The sequence below is a fragment of the Podarcis cretensis genome (assembly GCF_951804945.1).
Source record: "Podarcis cretensis genome assembly, chromosome: Z".
NCBI classification, from domain to species: Eukaryota; Metazoa; Chordata; class Lepidosauria; order Squamata; family Lacertidae; genus Podarcis; species Podarcis cretensis.
The window spans coordinates 25,930,004-25,940,057 of record NC_137184.1 but is presented as its reverse complement, the minus strand read 5'-3'; the positions used below and the strand labels follow the sequence as shown (position 1 = coordinate 25,940,057).

The following is a 10,054-nucleotide window of genomic DNA, read 5'->3' as shown; positions in this document are numbered from 1 at the left end:
ACATGCATGGGGTGGGTGTGGGTGGGTTCTCTCTACAAAATTACTTGAAAGTCTATTGATGCAATGCTGCTGTTCGTGATTCCAAAATACTGGGAGCAATGATGAGACCAGGGCTTATGAGAAAAAGTGATATACAAGCTCCAGCTGCATAACTTAAAAAAGGTATAGGGAAAGGCAGCCTATAACAGAACACAGGAAGCAGCCTTATGCAAGGTCAGGCTATTTATCCATTTAGCAGAGGACTTTCTACGGGAGTGGTCTCTAACTGCTCAAGCACGGGAACCCCAATTTGCAACATGAAAACCCACCTCCAAGAGTCCATGTGTCTGGTGGGCCCAGCAATCAAAGGGTAAGGCTTATGGCCTGGAATACAGCCAAAGAGGGAAGGGGCAGAGATAAAAGAAACAGCAATGCCCAAGTGCAGTGCTCTTTCACAGGCTTACAAATCCCCTACTGCTGTGTTCTATATCCATACATGTTGCTAACTCTTCCACAGGCACCAATTCTCCAGTGTTAAAGGCAGAGGTCTTTCAAAGTACCTTATGCATGAAAAAATTAAAACACCGGAGACACTAGGAACTGAACCTGAGGCCTTCTGAATGCAAAATGTGTGCTCTGAAATGCCTCAGTCCTATTAGCAATGTAGTATGTTATATAATACTAATAGTTATGAAAAAGTGAGCGAAAAACAACTTTGCATTTTATCAGCCTTGGAACTAAGAGCAGTCATGGCATGTGCCACCAGAGAAAAAATTAACTTAGATTCACATGATGATAGTTACAGAACAGTCCATCGACCAATACTATCAGAATACGAAACTTTTTGGTAATAATTGGTGTCCCTGTAGCTTAAGATTTCTGTAGGAGTACACTAGGTGTGTCTATTACACCAAAAGCAACAGCCTTTTCCCACAGGTTCTATGACATTGGAAGACTTTTTGTGCACCTTATGAAGGACTGAACTGAACTGATCTAAGGAGCAAGTAATATTTTATTATAAGTAGCTTAGGGCATAAGAAATCATTCCAGTTGTATAAAGCTGTTTGCATTAAGCCACACAGCTCAACACCACCCTTGGGAAGGGAGAAGAGGAAGAGGAGAAACAAATCCAACTTGGCCAAATGTTCTTACTGCAAAAATTGGGATTTATTTGTTCTCTTTATAGCTGTTACTTAGCAACATTTTAAACAAACATATTTTGTTTAAGAAGCAGCCTACTGAGATTGACAGTTGTCTACACAAGTTCATGGCAGAGCAACCCTTTTAATCTGTTAAGGTGCCACAGCACTTGACTATTTTTGTTTACAGCCTTACTATGTCTATAATCGCTTTAGCTGAATTAAGCCCACTGCCTTCCCACAATGCTCCATTCCTACAACACTCTCCCTATACTGGGTATAAGGTTGAACCAACAGGTTTCTGTAAATAAGAATTCCAAGGAGACATACAAAAAGCAAACTACTTTTACACAGTCGTCATTCTCCTTCCCCAAATTTTATTTCACACAACCATGATGACACTTGAACTGAGTAATAAACTTAGTTAACAAGAACTGCCTTGAGGAAATATTGAATACTGTTCCTTTACAAGCAAATGTATTTAAAAAGATCGTTAGAACCTGTATAGAAAGATAGATTCTTTCTATAGGAAAAGCAGGGCTTTAAATTTTTTTTAAGCAACAATAAACTTAGCAACAAAAAATTATAAAGTTTTGTTTGGCCATGGAAAATGTAGAGAAGTGTAATTGATGCAGTACAATAAAAATTCAAGTTGTGACTGTTAAAGCCAACCTAAAGACAGTGAAAAGTCTTCAGTACTTTCACGAAGAATGGAATTCAATTTGACTGACACAGCTAGCCTTCAACTAGCCTCCTTAGTATGGAACCCAGGCCACCTTTTGCAACTTGCAGTGGAGTCTTGTCTTCTTTGTTCTCAATGTATATGCTTGCTCCGTGAGACACTAGTAGTTTAGCTTCATCTGCTCTCTCTTCATCACAGGCTAAATGGCTGTAAATAAGATGAAAAATTACCAACTATGCTAGAGACACATGACAAGGCAGTAATGAGCTGTCAGCCCGTATTTCTTTGTAGGCCCCACCTATTTTAAAAGTAGGCCTGAACTAACCCCTGTCCCCCTGTGAAATCACATCATTTACATCAAGGTGTTTAAGGCTCAATTCAGACACTATGCTAAACCAAGATCACGCTGAACCACCATTCACTATACAGTGGTGCCCCGCAAGACGAACGCCTCGCAAGACAGAAAACCCGCTAGACGAAAGGGTTTTCCGTTTTGGAGGCGCTTCGCAAAACGAATTTCCCTATGGGCTTGCTTCGCAAGACGAAAATGTCTTGCGAGTTCCTGCGGGGGTTTTCCCCTCCCCCCCCCTTTTCCTAAGCCCTAAGCCGCTTATCAGCTGATCCGCTAAGCCGCTTATCAGCTGATCCGCTAAAAGCCGCTAAACCGCTAATCCGCTAAGCTGTCAATGGGCTTGCTTCGCAAGACGAAAAAACCGCTAGATGAAGAGCCTCACGGAACGGATTAATTTCGTCTTGCGAGGCACCACTGTAGTTTGGCACAATATCTGAATTGACATGATAGTTACAGCAATTGTTCCACCTCTAGATGCTACTGCGGTAAGAGGATGTCACGAAACTGATGACAGAAAACAAAAGCAACTGACAGTGTAAACCCAGGTGAATAGCGTTAGGATTATAGTCATAAACAGCTTTAACTCACAGTTAGCCTGTTGTTCACCTGGACATACAAGCCATGGTTTGATTTCAAACTACTGTTACTCAAAATCATAATTTGATGCAAAATCTCAACCAAGGCTAGAACTGCAACAGGGTGCACTTACTTGGAAGTTAAGTAGCTTGGTAGGATGCATATCTTAAATAAACATACCTAACACCAGGCTCCTCACTACAATCCCACATGCATTTACTAAAGAATCAATGGGACTGAACTCAGTGGGATTTATGTTTGGGATTAGGCTGCGTAAAATCTGTGTGGATCATAGCTGTCAACTTACAGATTTGAAAATAAGGGACCAGCAGCCTTGAAAATAAGGGACCAGCAGCCTTGAAAATAAGGGATCAGCAGCCAAAATAAGGGATTTTAGTCAACCAAACAAAGCAGCCAAACAAAGCCTCAAGCAGTGGTTCCCACAGTGCAGCAACCCAGCAAAGGGATGCAGAGGGGGAAATCACTACATTAAGATGCTGCACTGGTTGGAGGGTAAGCTAAGCAGCACATTGGGGCTGCCGTCATCCGGGCACAAGGAGTTCCATCGGCCCTTCCCCGCCCAAGAGAGAGGGAGGGAGGGAGGGATGGAGGGAGAGAGGGAGACTCTCGCCTACGCTGCCTGCGAGCCCGGCATGAGACGGTTGTGGTGCCACAGCGGCTGCTGAAGTGCTGCCCTTCTGCGTCCCTCCTCTTCCTCCTCCCTCAGGCTGCCTCCTCAGCCACCGCCACCGCCTCCAGATTCCCCGGGCAGCGCGGCGGAAGTATAGGAAGAGAGGGGCTGCCTGCCCGCCCGCCGCCACCCATCTCCTCACGACGCGCCCCTGAGGGGGGAAAGGGAGAGACGGAGACACGGCCTGAGGCGGAGGACCCCGAGATGCTGCTTCCCTCCGGAGCCGGGCGAGCATGAAACCCGGGAAATTTAAGGGACATCATCAATCCGGGACAGCAGCGGGAAACGGTGCTGGGATAAGGGAGTTTCCCGCCAAATAAGGGACAGTTGACAGCTATGGTGTGGATGTTTCTGCACCATACATCTTAGAATACAGCCTCTCTTGTAGAATCCCAAGAAGCTCAGTTTGAATTGTTTAAAAAAAAGTTACTGAGCCTGTTAAATGAAAACTCTCAACATTAGAGAATAGTTTGTGCTAAGTAAAGAAGTATTAATATCAATGAACTTGAAAAGTATGGTTCAAACAAACTAGGGCAAAATCTACCACAAATACGTTAGTTCTTACAGAGCTGTGTTTCCCTCTGAATCCTGTAGATTGGCAGAAGCTTTGTACTTCAAAAGAATTTGTATCATTTTCAGGTTTCCTTTGGATGCTGCTCTGTGTAGTGGAGTAGATGCCAAGTGATCTTTTGCATCTGGATTAGCGCTATTCTCCAACAGCATTAGTGCAATCTATGAGTGGGGAAAGACAAAGGTTACCAAACAGGCTGCTTTGTGTTGAGCAATGAGAAGGTGAGGAAGCAAGTGAAATCTTACCTCCTGCCTATTTTTGGATGCTGCATAATGCAGAGGCGTGCAGCCATTCTGATTGACAGCATTCACCTGAGCACCTTTCCTAATGAGAGTTTTCACAATTTCATCTCGGCCAGCAGATGCAGCAATATGCAGAGGACTCCAGCCTGCCTGAGGAGTGAAAAGAAAACAAGGCATAGTATACTATAAGCTTTACAATTCACAGAAGCAGGGCAGGTAGAAAGACTTCTGTCGTGAGGAAAGTACCCCAGACCTCTGCATCGGTGATAACATGGAAGCTAGGGTTGGCTTATAGGGAGTGCTCAGTTTCCTCTCTAAACAAAAGACTTGCTGGCTCATGGTTTTTAGTCACCAGGGACCGTTAAGACATTGTACAACCAAACTTTCAAGCTCTGTTAGGAAGAAAATCCAATACTACACAACCATGGCAAGGTTTTAACAAAATTTATCCCCTATGAAAATACTGTAAAATAGGGATGGGGCACATCTGTACCTCCAGATGCTGTTGGATTACAGCTGATCATTGGCTATGCTGCTTGGGGCTGGAGTCCTAAACATCTGGAAGGCTACAGGTTCCCCATCTCTTCCATAAATAAACTTGCTTAACTTCAGTAAGAACTTACTCAATAGCAGGTAGCTTTGGTCATTAAAGTGGAATATGGCCCACCATTCAACATTTATACAACTGCCATCACATGCTATTAAATAGCCAATAAGGAAAGGACCAGGCTCCCTAGTTCTGGTTGCCACCTACCTCCCCGAATTAGCTCTTTCTAGAGCACCACTATATTTCTGAGCCTCTTCTAAAGTGGTACCTCGGGTTAAGTACTTAATTCATTCTGGAGGTCCATACTTAAGCTGAAACTGTTCTTAACCTGAAGCACCACTTTAGATAATGGGGGTTCCTGCTGCTGCTGCGCCGCCGCATGATTTCTGTTCTCATCCTGAAGCAAAGTTCTTAACCCAAGGTACTATTTCTCGGTTAGCGGAGTCTGTAACCTGAAGTGTATGTAACCTGAAGCGTATGTAACCTGAGGTACCACTGTATTGGGCCTTCCACAGCTATACGGCGACTTTATGTGATTTTGGATCACAGAAGAAGTCATGATAATGTTGCAGCTTTCTTTTCAAACCAGCTCAGCCTGGCTTCTTCAGCAGTGAAGAGAAGCAACTATGCCTTCCTTCAGGTGTAGCCGAAGACTGAATGGTTCACCAATTCTAAAATTTCTTTTTGGAAGCCATACAGTCTTCATTTCAATTTCACATGAGAACTTTTAAACTGAGGAGAAGGGGCTCAGAAATTTACCTCACACAAGGGCTGTGCCAGCTCAAAAGGGCCCCAGAATTCCGTAAAAAAACCAACCCCTCATCTCATGTTGAGAACAGCAGCCAAAGATAACAAACCAGCACACATCCCACCTCTGTGTATCACTAATTCTTCTTTAACACGTGAGAGTAGTTGGTAACAACTCCAGCAGCATTAGGAACTATATCAGCAGTGGGGAATCTTCTTAGCTTCATAGACCAGTTCCTAATTAAGATTTGCCTTGCAGGCCTAGTCTGAGAGGAGGGCATGACCCACCAATCACTTAATGTCACAAATGATGAAGTCAGGACTTTGAAGCATCTGGGAGGCAGCAAAGTGCTAAAGGCAAGTTTTTAATTTCTGTCCAAAGGGGAAGAAACTCTCCTGTTAGCAGCACCTTGTTGCCTGCTGCATGTGCAGTCAAGCAGCTGGGTAGGGTGTCTGAGAAAGCTCCCTGCGGAGAACTTTCTCACATAGCCAGACTAAGGGGATGTGGTGCGTGTGAACCACTGAGACCATCCTGGCTGTCTCTTAGTGCAGAACCAGGACATCGCCTGAATTTCCAGTCACCACTAGCCAGAATTGGCAAAACTGGCAGCAACAGCAGCAGATATGTTCTGTGCTTAATATTTTATTCTTTTGTTAATTATGCTTTTTTAAATGTGAATTTTACACCTGACTTCCTTGAAGTAATGTTTTCTATTGGAATGTTTAAGATAACATTTTAGTCTCCTGTTAATTATGTTGCTTTGAATGTATATTTTATATCTGACTTTCTTTAGTAATGTTTTACACTGGATTGTTTTATTTGATGTTTTAATGAGTTGTAAAGTGCTTTTAGCTTTCCCCCCTTAAAATATAAAGCGGTATAGAAGTGAAATGAAAGATAATAATAAGAACCTGCTTAGCGCTGGGGTTTTATCATGAAATGAGAACATGGAGCTGCTTTAAAGTGCCTTGCATAAGTGTTGATTAAAGCATCTCATCTTTGTCCATTAAGTGAGTGGGCAGTTTGAGCTGAGCAAACAGCACTTTTGCAAAGGGCTTTAAATCTGCTCATAAAATCCTGCTAACTTGGCTGTGCAATCCTGTTCCCTGGGAAGAGGGCACACAGCTAATGCAAAATTTAACTCCTGTTCTCCTACCCATCAGCTGACATTTCTAGGGATGTCAGCTAACGGTCAGGTGAGTGGCCTTGTGAGCAAAGCTGGAACCTCTGGTCTGTGGGATGGAGGTTCCCATCTCTGAACTATATACCTCTGAACTATACATGCAAGATCCTGCCTAAGCACTTTCTGAAAAATAAGTCCAGAACTTACATCATCTTTGTCATTAACATGCACTCCCAGACTTAGTAAAAAGTCGACAATGTCTGCATGCCCAGCTGAACATGCCCAGTGTAGGGCTGTCCTGTTATCCTAAAACACAAAACACAAATAAGCATTAGTACAACCTTGTATTTAAGAACACATCTAGTATCCACAAGCAAGAGGGCACTGCATGAAGGCATGGGGGTGGGTTGGAGGAGAAAGGACAGAGCATTACACCCAGTACAGACAGGCGGCAGATTGCTGAAGGAGTGACAAAGCTCTCCATTCTTCTTCTGTCAGCTCCCAGCAGGCCACAATTATTATGATTATGATTATTTGCAGACTAGTAACTTTTGTGGCCTTATTTAGAAAGACGCATTAACAGAACATTCAGAATGAACTAGAACGATGAAAATTAAAAAGGATAGATACTCCTTTATACAAGCAGAAAGTCATTTAACAGTAAGAACAATAATGGCAAATTTGTATGTTCCCAGAGGCCATTTCATTCTCCAGACAGTGCCCCAGGCACTTAGAAGAGCACTCAAACTGCCCCCACCCCAATGGGTGGTCAAGATTCATGTAGCAAAATCTTCATAGTTACTGGGAACGTGCTCTCAGGTATATCATTATATACAAAAAATGCATTTAAGTGCAGCATGATGCAACATTGATTTTTGGAATTTTCACCCTGAAATTTAACACCACCCCAAGCTACTTCTAGAGGTGTAGCTATGTTTATTCTTTTTGCAGCTATGGACAAATAACTTTGTGATGTCTTTAAAAATAAACAAACATATTGTAAAATAAGCTTTCAGGGTGCATGGTGTGTCATCAGGTGCATATTGTGCTATTTTCCGTTGGCAGATATATTTTCACTCTCCTAATTGGTACGCTTGCCCTCTGCCACCTGAGGAAAAAACCCTTTATGCATCTAATGAAGTGGGCTGAAGTCCAAAAACACCCACATCACAATAAATCAGCTACCTGTATTTTACAGTGTCATTTTTCTTCTTTTAAGAAGCTGAAACCCTGGCATCTGGCAATCTTACAGATTTAAACATCTGCCAGGTATGTACTGTATCCCATTCTCAACTGAATTAGTAAACAGAGCACCCTTTCTCCCCTCTAGTAAGAGTTATGGGGAAGAGTTTCGGAATCACAGACATATGTGTCTATGTGCTTCCCAAGCAGAAATAAACCCTGCTGTTCTTTAATGTTAGGAACTGTATTTATCTATGCCATTTATATCAGGACTGGGCAACCTCCAGGTGGCATGAGACTTCATTTCCCATCCGTCTTAGCCAACATGGCCAATAATCAGACAGGATGGCAGTTTGAAGGCAACAACATCTAAAATGATAAAGGTTTCCTATCCCTGCTATATTCTAATTGGAAACTCATTCCCTGATAGCTAATCCTTATGTAGGCAAAACAGCACCTTCCAAGGAAAAAAAGGGATGAATCAGGGAGCTTGAGGAGACCCCAAAGTTTGCAAGAATACAAAAACTAGATTTATTGCACTTTTAAAACTGTTTTTGTGAGTCTTTGGACTGCAATAAAGAATGTGTATGCGAAAAACTAGATTTTAAAAAGCTCCACCCTTTCATCTTTCTGTTTTATTATAAAACATATGGTCTTGTGAAAAACTTTGTGAGGTCTTGTGAAAAACTTTGTGAGGTTCTTCTGAAAAGCAATATATAACTATCTCAAATATATATATGTATATATTGGCGGGGGAGAGCCAGGAACACAATGAGGGTACGAACCCCTTGAAATAGCCAATGAGGACTAAGCATGCTCAGTGGCCACAGAATACTGGCTGGCTTTTGGGAGAGAAAACTAGAATTGTTGTTGTTGTTTAGTCGTTTAGTCGTGTCCGACTCTTCGTGACCCCATGGACCAGAGAACGCCAGGCACTCCTGTCCTCCACTGCCCCCCGCAGCTTGGTCAGAGAAAACTAGAATACTGTACACCAATGATGGGAATGTTATGGAGCATCCTCATAGTCAGGGTGCTGAACTGGCTGGTACCCTGAACAGGAACATGCTAAACTAAAACATTGTGTTGCTGGCCCCAGCTTGATTATTTATTTGTTGGAATTTCTCTACTATTCCACATGTGAAAATACCAGGGTGGTTGGTGCACTTTTCAAGGACTTGAAAACATATACAAAACACAAAACACAGAAAAAACAGTAAAGCACCCTCGATGGCATAGAATAACATGGCTGGGTTTAAGGCCTTTATATTATTGTTGTTGTTGTTGTTGTTGTTGTTGTTGTTGTTGTTGTTGTTAAATTCATAAATTTTATATTTCGCTTGATTATTAAAACCTCAAAGCAAACGCTAAAGCACTAAAATCAAGTAAAATCCACAACCCTACTTCAAAACATACAAAAATTAAAAATACAAGAACAGATTAGAATTAGCTCAACTTTCTAAGCATCTGCGAAGCTTTGTCTGAACAAGGATGCTTTTAGCAGACACCGAAAAGAGTACAGTGAAGGCACCTGCTTGAGCTCAATAGGCAGAGACTTCCAAAGTTACCACAGTAACTAAACGACTGAGTACTGTACTAACAAATGCTGAAAGGGTATTTATGTGGCATCTGCACTAACGTCAATTATGCGGTACTGTGGGAACATGCGGGGGTAAGGCGATATCGTGGTTAAACTGGTGCCAAATTGTTATATGTTAATAGTAACGTCTTGAACCTGTCCCGGGGGCAGATCTGCCAAACTTTTATTTCAAGGAACTCAAAAGACGCCCTGCGTAGGTTTCTCCCTCCCCTTTTCAGCTTCACAGAGACCCTGTGAGGTAGACCAAGCTGAGAAAGAGGGGAAGCCTCACAGCCGAGTGGGGATCTGCTGAACCCAGGTCTCCGGGTTTCCACTTTAACCACTATACCACACTGCCTCAGAAGAGGAGCCCTGGCAGCCCCCCGACTCACAGACAATTAACCACGCCCCCCTCCGGTTGCCATGCCAACCTGGTCCGCGCGCTCCGCCAAGCTCCGGTTGGCGCTCAGCCGCTCCTTCAGCTCCTCCAGCCGCCCCGTGTAAGCCAAGTTACAAACCTCCACGTTGGACACAGACCCGCCCTCCATGCTGGAAGCCAACAGCTCGAAACCGGGCCCTCTCCTTCCCCCACCACAACGCACACACTCTGCCTTCAAAGCCAAGTGGGCGAAGACTCCCTCTCCTC

General features: G+C 43.3%; 1 protein-coding gene across 1 annotated transcript; it reads right to left on the bottom strand.

Moving 5' to 3' along the window:
• Nucleotides 1-1,124: 1,124 nt before the first annotated feature.
• Nucleotides 1,125-10,004, bottom strand: PSMD10 (proteasome 26S subunit, non-ATPase 10). The gene is made up of 5 exons (XM_079961779.1): nt 9,840-10,004; nt 6,858-6,956; nt 4,236-4,382; nt 3,985-4,151; nt 1,125-2,007 (listed from the first exon to the last, which is right to left on the bottom strand). The coding sequence occupies exons 1-5, from the start codon at nt 9,954-9,956 to the stop codon at nt 1,854-1,856; spliced, it is 684 nt and encodes a 227-aa protein (XP_079817905.1). The 5' UTR covers nt 9,957-10,004; the 3' UTR covers nt 1,125-1,853.
• Between the last annotated feature and the right edge of the window lie 50 nt (nt 10,005-10,054).

Coding starts and splice junctions, on each gene's coding strand:
- PSMD10 (XM_079961779.1), bottom strand. CDS start 9,956: ATGGAGGGCGGGTCTGTGTCCAACGTGGAGGTTTGTAACTTGGCTTAC. Junction 4,383..6,857: donor ATGTTAATGACAAAGATGAT/GTAAGTTCTGGA, acceptor TTCACTCCTCAG/GCAGGCTGGAGTCCTCTGCA. Junction 4,152..4,235: donor CATCCAAAAATAGGCAGGAG/GTAAGATTTCAC, acceptor CCCCACTCATAG/ATTGCACTAATGCTGTTGGA.